Consider the following 18,798-nt stretch of genomic DNA (forward strand, 5'->3'; position numbering starts at 1 on the left):
AGGTCAGAGGACAACTTTCTGGGAACCAGCTCTCTTTGCACCATGTAGGATTGAACTCAGGTCCTCAGGCTTGGCGGCAAGTGCCTTTACTCAGTGAACCATCATTCATAGTGAATAGCATAGCAACAGTCATAGCAACACGTTTAATAGAGCTCTTTGGATTAGGCAGGTGCCTTTGACAATTCTTCCCCCCCCCCCCACCGCCGAGACAGGGTTTCTCTGTGTCATCCTGGTTGTTCTGGAACTCACTCTGTGGACCAGGCTGGCCTCAAACTCAGAGAGATCCACCTGCCTCTGCCTCCTGAGGGCTGGGGTTAAAGGTGTGTGCCACCACTGCTGGTTAGACATTTTTTTTTTTAAAGATGTATTTTCCTTTTATGTGGCTGTGGTGGTTTGAATGAGAAGGTCCCCACAGGCTCATCTATTTGAATGCTTGGTCACCAGGGAGTGGACTCTTTGAAATGATTAGAAGGATTAGGAGGTGTGGCCTTGCTGGAAGAAGTGTGTCACTGGGAGTCGGGGGTGGGGTAGGCTTTCAGGTTTCAAAAGTCCATGCCAGGCCCAGGTTCTCTCTCTGCCTGCTGCCTTTGGGTTAGGATGTAAAGTTCTCAGCTCCTTCTCCAGCACCATGGGAGCCGCCATGCTCCCTGCCATGATGATAATGGATCACACCTCTAAAACTGTAAGTCAGCCCCCCCCTCCCCATTAAATGCTTTCTTTTGTAAGAGTTGCTTTGGTCCTGGTGTCTCTTCACAGCCAGAGGACAATGACTAAGACAGTGGGTAAGGGTGCTTGCATGGTATGTGTGCACCATGGGTGCAGTGCCTGTGTAGGCCAGAAGAGGGCATTGGATCCTCTGAAACTGGAGTTGCAGATGGTTGTGAGCGGCTGCCTTTGTGTGGGTGCCGGGAACCGAACCCAGGTCCTCTGGAGGATCAGCTGGTGCTCTTCACTGCTGGGTCATGTCTCCAGCCCCTTTGACCGCTTCCTGACAAACTATATGTGTGTTGGGGGTGAATCTCAAGAGAAACTAAGGAATGGTGTCGTTTGTTTTTGTTCTTTTGGGGGGCCCGCCACCCAGCTCCCAGATAAATCACACATGGAGGCTTATTCTTAATTAGGAGTGCCCAGCCTAGCTTGGCTTGTTTCTTGCCAGCTTTTCTTAACTTTAAATTACCCCTTTTACCTTTGGCCTTGAGGCTTTTGCTGTTCTCTTCCTTCTGTAAGTCTTACTCTTACTCCATGGTTTGCTGGGTGGCTGGGTGGCTGGCCCCTGGAGTCCTCCCCTTTTCTGGCTACTTCTTTTCTCCTCCCAGATTTCTTCCTCTATATTCTCTCTGCCTGCCAGTCCCACCTATCCTTTCTCCTGCCTTGCTATTGGCCGTTCAGTTCTTTATTAGACCATCAGGTGTTTTGTTGTTGTTGGCTTTTTTTTTTTTTCCCTTTTGAGACAGGGTTTCTCAAAACCCTGTTTTTGATCCCTGTTTTTGGTGCCTGTTCTGGATCTCGCTGTGTAGACCAGGCTGGCCTCGAACTCACAGAGATCCACCTGGTTCTGCCTCCCGAGTGCTAGGATCAAAGGTGTGCGCCACCAAAAAAATAAATAAATAATAAATAGGCACAGTAACACAGCTTCACAGAGTTAAACAAATGCAACATAAACAAAAGTAATGCACCTTAAAATTATATTCACCAACAGAATGGTTTTTCTCATTTTATTGACGTATTTGGACTATAGCAGGAGACAGAGGTAGGGATGGAGGCTAAAGAAGATATAGCAAAAGCACCCCCACCCCCGAAAAAGGTGGACTGGGGGACTAGGACTCCCCTGAGGACCTCCCCGGGTTGGAAATGGCCACCTTTAATCATTGTAATGGGGGATAAAATTGAGAATCTTTGATTTCCGCCGTGTTGTGTCTCTGCTTCCCAAAGAGATCCGCCTATGGTAAGAGAGTATGTTGCCCTGTTTTTTGCTCTGGTAGATGATTTGGGCATGGGAGACGACAAAGTACAGACAGAAGCTGTGTAGGGACGCACGGGTCACCCAGCCAAACCAGCGCATGGCTCTGACCAGAGCCACGCTGAACTCATTGGTGAGAATCTGGATGGCCAGGTTGGTGGACTCGTAGGTGAAGATCCAGATGGTGTAGCTCATGAGGCCCCCATAAATCTGGGCGTACACAGAATACAGGAGGAAGCAGCTGACCGCCATGGTGACGATGGACAGGAGGACGACGATCCTGAAGCTCCAGCAGATGAAGAATTGCCTCACTATGTTGATACCCTGACTCTGGAGGACCTCTGTGCAGTTGGCGCCCCCGAGGTGCTTCCTCTCGAAGATGAGGTGCATGTGGGTGGCCATGATGGAAAAGACCCCTGACAGCACTGTGCCCGTCTTCGCTGACATCCAGTACCATCTCTGCTGCTTCATGCCTGTGCCTCCTGTGGAGACAAGCAACCCCGCGGGAATTCAGTTCTGTCCATGCAGGAAATGACAGGCTCTCTGTCTCCATCTCCATCCCCCACCCCCACCCCCATTGGAAGCTGAGAGAAAGGAAATGGGAAATAACAGCTTTGGCTGACCAAAGGTGTTGCCGGGAAGTGGGGATGGGGTGGGTAAAGGGCTTGCAGAGGACCTGAGCTCAGGACCCACCGTAGCCCCACCCCCACCCCCAGCACTGGCCTGTTTCTCTAATTCAGGTCCTTGAGGTGGGGGGGGGGGGAGGGAAAGGGGTGGACACAGGTAGCTAGGTCCCGCAGGTCACCAGCTTAGGACAAACAGAGTTTCGGGTTCAGTGAAAGACCCTGTTTCAGAGCCACAGTGGAGGACTCCTGAAGTCCTCCACAGCCTGAAGACTGGCTCCCCAGAGTGTTCCAGAAGCGCAAGCCAAGCAAGACGTCTCCTCTCATCTTTTCTTAGCCTGGCTTCAGAAGTGTCACCGTGACCATCCTCCCAGCATTCCACTCTTCGGAAGCCAGCCCCCCACGCTGGGCTGGGCCGTAGACAGGGGCAGGAAAATTCCATTCTCCTGTGAGGGAGGCTTCTGTCAGCATGCAGGGAATTCTTCAGAGCCCAGCGCTGGTGATCCAAACCCAAGTTTGCCAAATTGCCCAAAGAAACAAAAGCCATCGCAGCAAGGGGACAGTCACGATGAACTGACAATGTCCTGCCTTTCCCGAACTTCTCCTGGCTGACGTGAAGGGCTCTGTGTGCCAAGTCCTGCTGCATCAAAATCTCCCCGAGTGCCTGACGTTAATAACTGACAGTACACACACACACACACACACACACACACACACACGCACACGCACACGCACACGCACACGCACACGCACACGCACGCACACAAAGTTTTGTAGAAAAGGGAAGAGTTCATACAGCCAATAAAACTAGAGCCACATACAGTACTGTTAGAAACCACGGTGTGACAGTGTGAACAGTTCGTAATTAGAAAACAGAAATCAATAAAAATACCACAGTAGGCCAAGTGGTGGCGGCGCACACCTCTGATCCCCGCCCTTGGGAGGCAGAGGCAAGCGGATCTCTGTGAGTTCGAGGCCAGCCTGGGCTACAGAGAGAGTTCCAGGAAAGGGACCAAAGCTACCGAGAGAAACCCTGTCTCGGAAAACAAAAACACCACAGTAGAACTGGGGACCTGACTCAGTCAACACAGTGTTGGCCTCACACACACGGAATCTCAGGTTCCATCCCCAGCACTGTATAAAGCCATGGTGCACAGCTGTCAACCCCGTACTTTGGAGGTGGAGGCAGGAGGATCAGGAGTTCAAGGTCACCTTTGGCTGCAGAGTAACTTAAAGGGCAGTTTGAGTTACCAGAAAACCTGTCTCAAAAAAGAGAAAAGAAAAGTGTAGGGGCCATTTTAATAAAGAAGGACCCCAGGGCTAGAGAGATGGCCCAGTGGTTAAGCCCACTGGCAGCTCTGGACCCGGGTTCAGTTCCCAGCACCCCCATGGCAGCTCACAGCTGCCTTTAATTCCAGTTCCAGGGGCTCCGGCACCCTCAGACAGACATGTGTGTAGGCAAGACACCAGCATACATGAAATTAAATAAATTAATTCATTAAAAGTGAAAAGAATGGGCTGAAGATGAGGCTTGGTGGGTACAGGCGCTGGCTGCCAAGCCTGACGACCTGAATCTGATCCCAGACTCTACATAAAGGTGGTGGTGGGGCGGGGGGAGAAATGATTCACAAAGCTGTCCTCTGACCACACACACACACACATGTGCCTGACGTTATATACACATGATGACTAATAAAAATATAAAGGAAGGAATAAACTGCCGCAGAGTCCCACAGTAAGGATGTTGTTAGGTTGTCAAAATGAACCTCCGTGGCGGCACACACACACACACACACACACACACACACACACACACACACACACACGACAGGACGGTTGACTCTTGAGATCTCCAGGACTCGCGGGATGGAAGGAGAAAACTGACTCTGGGAAGTTTTCCTCTGACAGTTTCCACAAGACTGCCATGGCACACATGTGCACACGCATGCCCACAAAATGAATAAAAATAAGTTTTTATAGGACCCATTCATAGAGAAACTTTGTGAGGTGACCTTGAGGATTAAATGAGCAAATACGTTTGGGAGATTGGGAAGGGTTTTCCGCCCCGGGAACACCGAGCTCGGTGCTCTTCTGTCTTCATGCCAAGGGGCAGCTCCTGGTCACTCTCCGTGTTAACTACTGTTAGTTAAGCTTCGGACAGATGCTAGTCAGTGTCCTTTTCCCTGCCCAGTTCCCTCTCTGCTAAGGAAGTCTGGTTGTGTTCAGGATGGCAAGAAGTCCAGATCCAGGCAAAATATTTGCCTTCTGAGGCATTGCCTTCAAGTAAGGACACCTGTGGACACGGTTCAAGATAGAGAGACACGTGGAAACTGGCTGGGCACTGTGCCAAGACGTTTTCTTCCTCATAGTGGAGGAGGATGTGGGCGGTACAATCCTTACATTTTATTTTCTTTTTTTAAGAGTTATTTTTTTTTTGTGTGTGTGTGTGTGTGTGTGTGTGTGTGTGTGTGTGTGTGTGTGTGTGTGTAGTGCCCATGGAGTCCAGAGGAGGGCATCAGATCCCTATGAAGACCATGCAGACTTGGAACTCACAGAGATCTGCCTGCCTGTGTCTCCTGAGTGCTGGGGTTAAAGATGTGTGCCATCAAGGTTGGTCTAAGATTGCATTTTATTTATTTATTTTTGAGACAGGATCTCACTATATAGCTCTAGTGTCCTGGAGCTCACTATATAGATCAGGAAGAACTTCAACTCACGGAAATCCTCCTTCCTCCTAAGTTCTGGGATTAAAGGCATGTGTCATTTAACTAAGACTACATTTTAAAAAGTATCTATCCATCTATCTTATTTATGTGTGTATATCAGTCTGAGAGAGAGAGACAGAGACAGAGAGAGAGAGAGAGAAAGTGTGTGCTCATATCACAGCATGCATGTGGAGGTCACAGGATGACTTTGTGGATGGTTCTCTCTCTCCCTTTAAGTGAGTTCTGGAGATCAAATTCAGGCTTCAGGCTTGTGTGGCAAGCTCTTTACCTGCTGAACCATCTTGCCGGTCCACCTTGAGACATATTTGGCTATTTCCCCCTTTAAATGTTGTATCTATAATTAACTGACCTATAAATGTGTTCTCTAAAGAATAGTGGTAGACACTTGCCTAGCAAGCACAAGGCCCTGGGTTCGGTCCTCAGCTCCATTATTTAAAAAAAACTCTCTCTCTCAATCTCTCTCTCTCTCTCTCTCTCTCTCTCTCTCTCTCTCTCTCTCTCTCTCTCTCTCATAGGGTTTCTCTGTGTAGCCCTGTGTAGCCCTGGCTGTCCTGCTGTCCTGGAACTCACTCTGTAGACCAGGCTGGCCTTGAACTCACAGAGATCTGCCTGTGTCTGCCTCCCGAGTGCTGTGATTAAAGGCATGCGCCACCACTGCCAGGTTTAAAACCTTATTTTTAAAGACAGGCTCTCTCACTGGAACTCACGAAGTAGGCTAGGCCGGCCAGCCAGTGAGCTCCAGGGATCCACCCTCTCCATGCCTGGATTATAAACATGTCTGGCTTTTAAAAAAATGTCGGTTCTGGGGATTGAACTCAGGTCATCGTGCTTACAAAAGTGTGGTGGTTTAAATGAGATTGGCCCCGATAGGTTCATATATTTGCATACCTGGTCCTCAGTTGGGGGAACTCTTTGGGGAGGATTAGGAGGTGTGGCCTTGTTGGACAAGCTATACCACTGGGGACAGGCTTTGAGGTTTCAAAAGCCCATGGCATGCCTTGTCTCTCTCTCTGACTGCTGCTTGTGGGTAAGATGTGAACTCTCAGTTATTGGTCCAGTGAGTGCCATGTCTGCCTGCCTGCTGCCAGGCTCCTTCCCTGATGGTCATGGACTCATCCTCTGGAACCGTGAGCCCCAAATTAAATGCTTCCTTTTATAAGTTGCCTTGGTCATAGTGTCTCCTCATAGCAAAGAACAGTGAAGGCAAGCAATTTATTGACTGAGTTATCGTCCTCAAACCTTAAAGCATTTCCGTTGTTGTTTGGTTTGAGACAGGGTCTCACTCTGTAGCCCTGGCTGGCCTGGAACTCACAGAGATCTGCCTGCCTCTGCCTGGAGAACTGTGTATTAACCATACCAGGCTCCAAACATTTTTTCACTGGTCTTTCTCCCCACAATATTAGCTCACAAAATTTCCTTGTAGGCTTTATCATACATACTTCTTTCTCATCCTCCTGTTCACTCCCCACCTCTGCCAACCCCTCCCACTTGGCCCCTTTCCGCTTTACTGTGACATGTCTTACCCTCCTTCCTTCCTCTCCCATCTCCCTGAGCGATCCCTTGGAAGCTCCGCGTCAGCCCCTCAGAAAGCCCGCTAAGCGGCGGCTCCTCCATGCTGCTCAAGACCACGCCTACAGAGTGTTGAAGCTCCAGAGACCGGCTATGGCATTTCCCTTCCTTCCTCCGAGATCACCCAGGAATGCTTTGCTCAGATTAAACCTGGTCTTATTAATTTGGTTTGGTTTGGCTTATTGCATCAGTGGAGAAATCCATTACTGGGGATTCAAAATATGTATCACTTAAGACCTCAGAGTCCATTTTCTAGTTTCATGATCTGCTTCTCTGTCTCTCTCACACACACACACAAATTAATATCTAGGATCCACATAAGAGAAAACATGCCCTATTTGTCTTTTTGAGCCTGGTTTATTTCACTTTATGTAATAATTTCCAGTTTCATCCATTTCCCTGCAAATGTCATGATTCCATATTATTTCATGGCAGAATAAATTCCACGGTTTGTATGTGCCACATCTTCTTGATGGACACCCAGGCAGGTCTCACTCTTCGACATCTTGAGTTTCTGAGGCAGGAAGGCAGGAGTGTCTTAGCTGCCTGCCATACTTCAGGGACCCCCCCCCCCCCCCGAAATCAAATAAAGGCCCGGAGCAGCTGCCAGCTGAAAGTGTCCTTCAAGGAGGGGCTTCTCACTCACCTAGTTCCTGGTCGGCTCCTGGCCAAAGACCTCAGTTCTCATTTCTGGAGTAAGGGCTGCCTGAGTTTCCTCGTGCCATGGTAACAGGCTTTCCTCGAGAGTAACTGTTGGTGCCAGCAGAGAAGAAGCTGTGTCTTTTTTATTTCTTTTCTTTTCTTTTTTTTAATTGTATGTATGTGTTTGACTGGGTACATACATGTATGTACATGTGCATGCAGTACCCATGGAAGCCAGAAGAGGGCATCAGCTGGAGCCTGAGGAACTGGATTTAAAGGCAGGTGCTCTTGTTTTTTCTTTTTTCTTCTTTTTTTCTTTCTTTCTTTCTTTCCTTCTTTTTTTTGTTTTTGTTTTTTGAGACAAGGTTTCTCTGTGTAGCTTTGGTGCCTGTCTTGGAACTCACTCTGAAGCCCAGACTGGCCTCGAACTCACAGAGATCCGCCTGCCTCTGCCTCCCGAGTGCTGGGATTAAAGGCGTGCGTCACCCCCCACCCCACCCCTGAGTAGCAGGTACTCTTCCACCAAGCCATCTCTCCAGCGCAGTGGTCCCAGTTCTTCTAGACTGACTGAAAGCTGAGGCCTTCAGCTTACTTCTCAGCCAAGCATCCAGCATCCAACCCAGCAGGTGGGGGGTGGGCACACACTCTTCAGGGGGCCCCAACACGCCACCCCTCCGTTTTCCCAGCAGGAGAGATATCCCAACGACTACAGGGAAGCAGGGCAACTCTCCTCCCTCCTCCTGCCCTTCTTCCAGGCAACACTCCTGCTCACCCACAAATCCAAATCTCTCCCTTCAAGAGTCCAGATTTTCCAAAACAAAAGCCCCTTCATCTTGCAGTTGAAGAAGGCAATCCTCTCCAGCGTGCACAGAACTTGCCTGTGGTGCTTTGCCGGTGAACCAGCTGACGGGCAGGGGAACCACTCCCCCACAGAATGAGCAAATACAGACAATAAAGGCCACCGCTGCATGCCAGTCCTCAAGGCCAGCCTCCATTCGTCACCCCCGGGTGGCTCTGTGCGTTCCTCCCTGCATGTGTAAGCAGTACTTTCTCAAACATTTTTTTCTCCAATTGGCTCTTCCCTCCAGGTCTTTCAGCTCTCCAGCGGTGTCAGGGTCCCAGGTTAGCCTCCTCTCTGTGGTCACTGGCTGATGCCAGCATTCCAATCAGGAGTGCCCCGGAAGCTCTCCTTCATGTTCATTTCTCCCACAGGAAGTTACACACCTCCCAGAACCCCAGCACCCGGAGTCACAGAATTGCCTGACCTGCCATAGACAAATATTTATGCGAGGACTAAGAACCCAGCTGCATGTTTGCACCAGCAAGGAGCCCTCCTTCTTGACAAAGAATATGGATTTTGTTCCATTTACGACTCATTTTCCTTAAATGTGGTCTGTGACGGCAGGCAGGACCTTCACTGCTGTGGCGACTGCTCCTTCCAGAGACATTTACATATTTACACAGTTGGCCAGAATCCAGTGTATATTTCCAAGTCTCCCTTGCAACCGAAGGCTATGCTACCAATGTTTTCAAAATGATAGTCTGTTCCTGTTGTGTGCATGTGAGTGTTTCGTGTGTGGGTATGAGCATGCCATGGTGCATTTGTGGAGGTCAGAGGCCAGCTTTGGGAGTAGGCTCTCTCCTTCCACCTTTATGAGGGTCCCAGGAATCAAACCTGGACCTCCAGACATCTTGCTTGGTTTTTGATACTTCATGTGGCCTGGATTTACTATCAGGACTTTGAGCTCCTGATTCCTCTGCTTTTACCTCCAGTGCTGGAGTCATAGGCAGGGGCCCCTGTGCCAGGCTGGAGTCACAGGCAGGGGCCACTGTGCCTGGCTGGAGTCACAGGCAGGGGCCTCTGTGCCAGGCTGGAGTCACAGGCTGGGGCCACTGTGGCAGGCTGGAGTCACAGGCAGGGGCCACTGTGCCTGGCTGGAGTCACAGGCAGGGGTCTCTATGCCTGGCTGGAGTCACAGGCAGGGGCCACTGTGCCCGGCTGTATGCTATCAATATGTCAGAAAGGCGTGAAAGGGGAAAAAACTAAGGCAACCACCCAGCTCCTCCTCCTCCTCCAGACGGCTCAGATGTGCACGTGGTGAGGAGTCACCTAGGGCCAAGTGCTCCACCAGAGACTCCTGCTCCTACTGGACAGAACAACAGAGAAGGCATGGAGACCCCTGAGGGTCTCACAGAGCAGCACCCCACTCTACTTTAAGTTCCCGAGGGAGAGGACTAGATGGCGTTTCCTATCACATTCAAATCACGGTATTTCACAGCCACATTCATAACTCAAAGGATAAACTGCCTCCAGCCCTCTGCCTATAAACTTTCTAAAGTCCATCATAACTGGGGATGGAGAGAGGGCTCTGTGGTTAAGAGGGTTTACACTTCTTGCAGAGGTCCTCAGTTCCGTTCTCTAGAATTCATGAAGGCAGTTCACAACCACTTGTAACTCTAGCTCTAGGGGATCCAACACCCTCTTCTGGACTCTGAGGGTACTTGCACACATGTGCACATATCCACACACTTATATTCATAGTTAAAAGTAAAATGGATACCTCAGTCAAAGAAAACATTAAATCTAAAAAAAATCCAGGCACATAATATCCAGGAACTCTGGGAGACTATGCAAGGACCAAATCTAAGACTAGTAGGAATAGAGGAAGGAGAAGAAACCCAGGGCAAAGGCACAGATCATCAAATAGACTGATTGGACCAGAAAAGAAAGTTCCCTCAGCACATAATAATCAAACACTAAATGTACAGAACAAAGAAAGAATAGTAAAAGCTGCAAGGGAAAAATACTAAGTAACATATAAAGGAATTACACCCAGCTTGTCCTTTTTTTAAAAAAAAACTTAGTTTAATTTTTTTTTCTCAAGACAGGGTTTTTCTGTGTAGCCCTGGCTGTCCTGGAACTCACTCTGTAGACCAGGCTGGCCTCGAACTCACAGAGCTCTGCCTGTCTGCCCCGAGTGCTGGATTAAAGGCATGTAGTACTACACCAGGCTTTATGCCCAGCTTCTCAATGAAGACTTTTAGATGGGGACTCTAAAAGCCAGGAGGGTCTGGACAGATGTGTGCAGACTCTAAGAGACCACAGATGCCAACCCAGACTACTATACCCAGCAAAACTTTCAACCACAATAGATGGAGAAAATAAGGCATTCCATGATAAAACAAAATGTAGGCACTGTCCATCTATAAATCAGGCTCTACAGAAGAGGCCAGAAGGAAATCTCCAACCTAAAGAAGTCAACTACAACACCAGGCGGTGGGGTGCACACTCCTTTAATCCCAGCACTCGGGAGACAGAGGCAGGCGGATCTCTGTGAGTTCGAGGCCAGCCTGGTCTACAAAGTGAGTTCCAGGATAGCCAGTGCTACACAGAGAAACCCTGTCTTGAAAAACAAAACAAAACAAAAACAAAAATAACAAAAAAAAAGGAAAGAAAGAAAAAAGAAATTAACTACAGCCATGAAAACACAGGAAATATATAATGTGAGAGCAGCAGATCAAAAGAGAAGTGCATGTGTGCACATACACACACATACACACATATACACACACATACACACACATATACACACACATACATATACATACACACATACATATACATACACACACATACACACATATACACACATATACACATATACACAAACATATACACACACATATACACATACACACATATACATTCACATACACACACATATACACATACACACACATACATACACACATATACACACATACACACACATATACACACACATACATATACATACACACATACATATACATACACACACATACACACATATACACACATACACATATACACACATACACATATACACAAACATATACACACACATATACACATACACACATATACATTCACATACACACATACACATATACACATACACATATACACATACACACATACATACACACATATACACACATACACACACATACATACATACACATACACACATATACACACCACCACAACAATAAAATAACAGGAATCTACAAACATCGCTCATTGATATTCTGTTGGGTTTGAATAGGAACGGCCCTCTTCAGCTCATATATTTGAACGCTTAGTCATTAGGGAGAGGAGATACTTGACAGGGATTAGGAGGTGTGGCCTTGGAAAGATCTCCCACACTCATGGATTGGTAGGATTAATATAGTAAGAATGGCCATCCTACCAAAAGCAATCTACAGACTCAATGAAATCCCCATCAAAATTCCAACACAATTCTTTACAGGACAATTTCCAGCTTCATGTGGAAACACATTTACACAAAAGAAACTCAGGATGGCTAAAACTGTAGGGAAAAGGGGCTGGCTAAAGGAACCCACCCTGACCCTGGAGCCCAGAACCAGGAAAAGAAAACACACCCTGGATCTGGGACCTGAGCCAGAGAAATGAACACTTTATCCCTAAACCCAGAACTAAGGAAACATGTCCTGACTCTGAAACCAGTACCAAAGAAACACACTTTGTCCCTAGAATCAGAGCCCTAGAATCAGTGAAAGAAATATGACCTGGCCTTAGAATTAGAACCAAAAAGCCAGTGAAAGAAACACAGTTTGGCTCTGAAATCAGGGCCATCTCTGCCCCTGACCAACAAAACTAACCAATCCCTGAGCAGAAAAAACTAACCAATCCCTGGACAGAAAATCTCCCTGGAGAAACTCCACCCCTAAGAAATCCTATATAAACCACTCTGCCTGATCCGCTGTGGGCTGTTCTTTCCCACCCAAATCTAGGCCTGTACTCTCCCAGACTCCTTCCAAGGCAGAGCAGAAAAAGTAACAACTTTTCTCTTGAGTCAGAGGAGATGGCTACATGTCTGCAGGGGTTTCCCCTTTTGCAGAGTGAAGCAAAAAAAGCAACATCTTAGGATGGAGAAGAAGAACTCTGCTAGGAAGCCCCCAAAGCTCAGCACCAGTGGCTCTCTAGGAGAGGAGCAGGATTGTTATACCCTGCAGGGAGACCATCCCCCACCACACCCCAACTCAAGGTACAGCCTGACTCTGCTGAGCAGTCAGGATACCTTTCCCTCCAGGGCTGAGCGGTCCCATTGCAGCTCCAGCCGTCAGAGCTGTCCTAGCAGCTCAGGGTGTCACCTGACTCCCCAGGTAGTCAGGATACCTTTCCCCCAGAGTGGCAACACTCACTTACAAAAACAATCTTGAATAATAAAAGAACTGCTGGAGGTATCACCATCCCCAATTTCAAGCTCTACTACAGAGCTATAGTGATAAAAACAGCATGGTATTGGCACAAAAACAGACATGTTGACCAATAGAATCAAATTGAAGATCAAGTCATAAATCCACACACCTATGGACACCTGATTTTTGGTAAAGAATCCAGAAACACAAAGGAAACAGGACAGTGTACTGGTTGGTTTTATGTCAACTTGCTACAAGCTCAAGTCATCATGGAGGAAGGAACGGAACCTCGCAGTTGAAGAAATGCCTCCATGAGATCTAGCTATCTGGCATTTTCTCGATTAGTCATTAATGGGGGAGGGCCCAGCCCACTGTGGGTGGTGCCATACCTGGGCTGGTCCTGGGTTCTATAAGAAAGCAGGCTGAGCAAGCCATGATGAGCAAGCCAATAAGCAGCACCCCTTCATGGTCTTTGCAGCAGCTTCTGCCTCCAGGTTCCTACTCTGTTTGAGTTCCTGTCCTGACTTCCTTCAGTGATGAACAGCAATGTGGAAGTGTAAGCCAAATAAACTCTTTTCTCATCAACTTGCTTTTTGGTTATGGTGTTTTGTTGCAGCAACAGAAACCCTAACTAAGACAGGCAGCATCTTCAACAAATGGTGCTGGTCAAACTGGATTGCTCCATGTAAAAGAATCCCAATAGATCCACACTTAGCACTCTGCACAAAACTCCAAGGGGATCAAAGACCTCAACATAGGACCGGATACACTGAACCCTACAGAAGAGAAAGTGGGGAATTAGCCTTGGACTCAGTGGCACAGGAGAAGACTTTCTGAACAGAACATCATTAGCAGGCACTAAGATAAAAAAAATTAATAAATGGGGCCTCATGAAACCGAGAAGCTTCTGCATGGCAAAGGACACCATCATTTGGGCAAAGTGGCAGTTTACAGAATGGGAAAAGATTTTTACCAACTACACATCTGATAGAAGGCTAATATTCAAACTATACAAAACATTAAAAAAACAAAAACAAAAACCCTAGATATCAAGAAAACAACTCAATCAAAAAAACGAGGTACAGATCTAAATAGAGAATTCTCAAAAGAGGAAACTCAAATGGTTGGCTGAGAAATACTTAGTCATTAGGGAATGTAAATAAAAACTACTTTGAGGTTTCATCTTATGCTAGTCAGAATGGCTAAGATCAATAACACAAATGACAGCTCATGCTGGTGAGGATGTGGAGTAAGGGGAACACTCATCATTGATGGTGGAAATGCAAATAACCACTATGGAAATCAGCGTGGTGGTTCCTCAGAAAGATGGAAACTGATCTATCTCAAGTTCCAGTTGTACCACTCTTGGGCATATACCCCAAAGGACTTCATCCTACCACAGAGAGATTTGTTCAACCCACGTTTATTACTGGTCTAGTTATAAAAGCCAGAAATTGGAAACAACCTATATACTCCTCCACAGAAGAATGGATTTAAAAAATGAAATTCACAGGTAAATGATGGAATTAGAAAAAAAATCATCATGAGTGAGGTATCCCAGAACCAGAAAGAGAAATATGGTGTGTATTTACTTATAAGTGGATATTAGCTATTAAGTCCATGATTGCCAAGCTACAATTCATAGAACCACAGAGGGTAGATCTACAGTAAAGACCTGGGGTGGGGGAGGCAAACAGATCTCATAAAAGGGAAGTAGAATAGATAGTTATGGATGGATGGGGGAACTAGAATGAGAGGACCAAGTGGGGAGGGGGTGGGGTGAGGGGGACAAGGGAGAGAATACGGAGAAAGACAGGGAAAGCTAAGGACCAATTGAGGGGGAGTATGGAAACCTAATAGAGTAGAAGCTTCCTAAAATATATACATGCATGAAGGCAACCTATCTGAAATCGACAAATAATGTGGAAGACAGAGTCCCAACCAGCCATCTCTTGTCACCAAATGAAGCTTCCAGTCCCAGGATTAGGTTACATCTAATTGAATTGTTGGCTAAGGGGTCCCATGGGAATCCCCAGACAACCCAGGCTGTAGCCAAGACTACAGGCTGCTCTTCACAAACTGATGGCCGGGCCGCATTGATGAAGACAATACCTACACAACCCACTGGACAAAGGTAAGTCAAGCTGGGGTCTACACAGAACCTTCATCCTCACATTCTGGCGTCTTTGGTACAGGAAGGTGCTCTGTCCACTACCAAAAGAGAAACATAAACACCAATGTAGCCACAAACCCTTGGATTGACAATGGTGTCCTGCCTGCAAGAATGCTAGTGCAGTGGTGGTGTAAAGCATGTAAAGCATGACTTAAGACCCACTCCACGGGATGGAACCCATACCCAACACTGCTTGGGTGACCAAGAACCTGAGACTAGATAGCTCGCGGACCGAGGGTAAAACCAACTAATGATGGTTTAAAAAGAAAAAAATTGCATTAAAATGACTCCTAATGGCATTCTGTTGTACTCATAGAACAATCCTTTGCTCAGCCATCAGCAGAGAAGCTTCCTCCTGCAGCAGATGGGAACAAAAACAGAGACCCCAAAGCCGGATGTTATACAACAAGTGAGGGATCTTGGACCACTGAGCCCTTAATGGGCTGTCTCCATCCAGTCCCTCCCGTCGGGGCTCAGGGAACCTTGTGGAAGAGGACATGGGAAGAACCCGAGCAGGTGGAGGACACTAAGAAAACATGGCTCTCTCAGTCAACATAAGCAAAGCTCATATGGACGCACAGAGACTGAGGCAGCATGCTCAGGGCCTGCCCGGGTCTGCGCCAGGTCCTCTGTGTGTATATTGTGGCTTCCAGTTTAATGTTTTATGGGATTCCTGAGCATGGGAACGAGTGGGTATGTTTTTTGTGTCTTCTCTTGGGCTCTTTTCCTTCTGTTTGTTTTGTCTAATTCCAAGTTTTTGTTTTATCTTATTTTGTTTTATTATTATCCCTTAGAAGCCTGTTTGTTTTCTAAGGAGAGACAGAAAAGGATTGGATCCAGATGGGAGGCGAGGTGGGGAGGAACAGGGACGAGTAAAGGAAGGGGAAACCATAATCAGGGTCTATTATGTGAGAAATAAATCTATTTTCAAGACAAGGGGAAAGATAAGATGCTAAAAGGCAATAAATAAATGAAATAAATCTTAAAAAAAGAAAAGATCTAGCACAATGTCGTACGGTCAACCTCAAGCCTCAGCAGTTTATTAAAATGATGGTGTCTTTAGTGCACACATCTGTGGAGCTCAGCTTATCTTGAGGCTGGCTGAGCTGGGCTGATGTCAGCTGGACTCACTAGAGTGTCTGGGCTGGATTGTCGGTTGGCCAGGAAGCTCTGTTGATTTTGGTTGAGCTCATTCATACGTCTGAGGCTCCACTGTCTGTTGGCTGACCTAGCGTGGCCTCAGCTGGGCTCGCGTATAGGGCCCTGGCCCAGTTCCACATCCTCTTATCGCAGGGCAGGCCAGCCCAGACAGGCTCTCATGGCCGTGGGTGAGAGCAAACCCAATTACACAAGCACCTTTTTATGTAACGCTTGTATAATGTTCACTAAATTCCTATTGACAAAAGCAATTGTAAAAGGGATCCTGGAGCCAGAAAGGGAAGGCCTCCAAGGGAAGAACGGAGGCCATTCACGCTCGCAGATGACTAAGGTGCCGGCCAATGGCACACCATGGAGCTGGGCCACCGAGGACACTGTGGCGCTGCCGAGGAGCATGCGACTCTGCAGTTACATGAGAGTCTTTGGCACCAGATCCTGGGGGCTGTCCTTTCCTCACTGGGACGGCCTTTTTTGTTTGTTTGTTGTTTTCTGTCTCCTTTGTAACCTCCTGACTCAAAATCTAGAGCGGGCGAGTGTTTCATTGACAGCGCCTAGACTCTCGCCCTGGCTTGGTTCCCAAGGAGGAAGGAGAGGAAGGGGCGGGACCGGGCATGGACCTCATCTGGAAGGGCCAGCCTTGCATGGGCGCAGGAGAGCATCGAGTCAGTCTCTAGCCCTGGCGAGGTATGAGCAGCTCGTGCCGTGGCTGCAGGGATAGGACCTGCTCCCCTCGGGTTCAGAGCCTGGGAAATTCTCTGCGCATAGGAAAAGGGCTGGTGTGGTAGGTCACTACAACACCAAAAGAGAACCATGGGGGCGGGGGGGGGGGGGGGGGAGAAGAGGAGGGTGACAGTGCGTGTGGGGGGAGGGGAGACAGACCCTCTGGCTGACTAGCTCTTCATTCATGCGTTCATTCATTCATCCATTCGTTCATTCATTCTCTCTTCTTTATTTAAAAGATCAAGAGACATCTTAATATTCTAAGATTTACAAATTATGTATTATTGATTTGTGTGTGTATATATGTGTGATGGGTGTGTGTGTGTGTGTCCAAGTGCCATATGGCGGTCAGAGGACAACCTACACAAACTGATTCTCTTCTTCTACTGTGTTCTGACCATCAGGCTTAGCAACAAGCTGAGTCATCTCACTGACCCAAACTAATCTTTAAGTTTCTCTCAAGTCACTGAAAGTTGCTGCTGCTTTTCCAGAGAACCCCAAATAGGTTCCTAGCACCTACATCAGGCAGCTCATAATTGCCTGTATCCATCTCTAGGGATCTGATGCCTTCCTCTGGCCTCTGTGGGCACCTGCACACACACACACACACACACACACACACACACAGATACATATACATATACATATACATACACATAAATAAAACTGAATTTTTTTAAAAAAGAAAGAACAAAGCAAAAGAAAACAACAAAACCTGCCTGCGAAGGGCTGTTCACAGGAAACCTCCTGTTAACGAAATGATGGTGTGTTTACACATGGCCGTACATGCCATTATGATGAATAAACTTGAACTCCGTGTATTAGCAGGCTGTTGAGGGAAAGAGGCCAGGTGCTCCGGCATATGCACAGCGTGATGCTATTTATAAAGTTTCAAAACACAAGAAACGTGTTGTTTCTGCACACACACATATGTAGTAGTCTGCGACGTGTGTAGATGCTAATTCAGGATGGAGGCTTCCTATGCAGGAGGGGAGGAGAGCAAGATGGGAGGGGTGAGAGCCGCGGGAGCTGTAACTCCATCTTCTCATCACATGCTGTGTTCTTAGGGAATCTGCTGTGTAAGGCCTGTGAGATAAACACGGCTTTTACGTTTAAAAATCGTCGGGGGAAACCGAGAGAACATTTCACGATGTGTGAAAATGTCAGAAAGTTCCAATTGCAGTGTTTATGGTAAATACTGGAACACAGCCTTGCTGTTTTACCTACAAATGGGTTAGGCGGCTTCCAGGCTGCAGGAGCAGCCCCGCAGGGCCAGGGGCTTAAAGCGTTCTTAATCTGGCCCTTTAAGAGACGACTTATTGTGTCTGTGTGTTGGGAGGTTAGAGCGCAACCCTCAGGAATGGGTTCTCTCCTTCCACCGTGTGGATTTCAGGGATCGAACCCCAGTCATCAAGGACGGTGCTAAGTGCCTTTATCCTCGGAGCCATCCTCACCAGCCCAATTTCTCCCTTTGAAAGAAGTGGTGTATGCAGTGTGAGCAGAGGTGGTTGGAGGCTGGAGGACAGTCTTGAGCGTCATTGTTGGAAACACAATCCTTTTCCTTTTCTTTTGTGACAGGCTCTTTCATTGGCCTGGAACTCATCAGCTGGCTTAGACCGACAGGCCAGCAAGCCTCGGGGATTCTCTTTTCTCTGCCTCTGGGATGCTGGGAGATCAAGTGTGCCAGCCCAGCATGTTCACATGGGTTCTGGAGATGGAACTCAGGCTCTCAAGCTCCCAAGACAAGTTCTCTACAGACTAAGTCGTCTCTCCAGCCTCCTTTTCCGGCCCTTCATAAGACTTCCAACCCTGCCTACTGCCAGCAGAGGGCGCCAGATCCCCTGGAACTGGAGTTACAAAAGGTTGGTGCTGCCCTGTAGCTGCTGGGAATTGAACCCAGGTTCAAGAAATATACTAAAATATATACAGTGGCTGCTGCCATGGAGGACATCCATCAGAAGGGCTCCACGGGCCTCTTGGAAACCCCAAACCATTGATTTTTTTCACCTCAGGTTGGTCAAT

At 47.6% G+C, this 18,798-nt stretch overlaps 2 protein-coding genes across 2 annotated transcripts in view; both read right to left on the reverse strand.

Moving 5' to 3' along the window:
- The window catches only part of Tmem217b (transmembrane protein 217B), a 34,019-nt gene that overhangs the window by 6,982 nt on the left and 8,239 nt on the right, over positions 1–18,798 (reverse strand). The window lies entirely within an intron of this gene.
- Tmem217 (transmembrane protein 217) overlaps positions 1,684–18,798 on the reverse strand; it is a 25,379-nt gene continuing 8,264 nt past the window's right edge. The window contains exon 2 of the mRNA XM_006983080.4: positions 1,684–2,442. Coding sequence (XP_006983142.2) covers positions 1,862–2,431 — 570 coding nt within the window. The 5' untranslated portion in view covers positions 2,432–2,442 and the 3' untranslated portion in view covers positions 1,684–1,861. The remainder of the gene's footprint in view (positions 2,443–18,798) is intronic.

The sequence above is a fragment of the Peromyscus maniculatus genome, chromosome 21, assembly GCF_049852395.1.
Source record: "Peromyscus maniculatus bairdii isolate BWxNUB_F1_BW_parent chromosome 21, HU_Pman_BW_mat_3.1, whole genome shotgun sequence".
In the NCBI taxonomy this organism is placed as follows: Eukaryota; Metazoa; Chordata; class Mammalia; order Rodentia; family Cricetidae; genus Peromyscus; species Peromyscus maniculatus.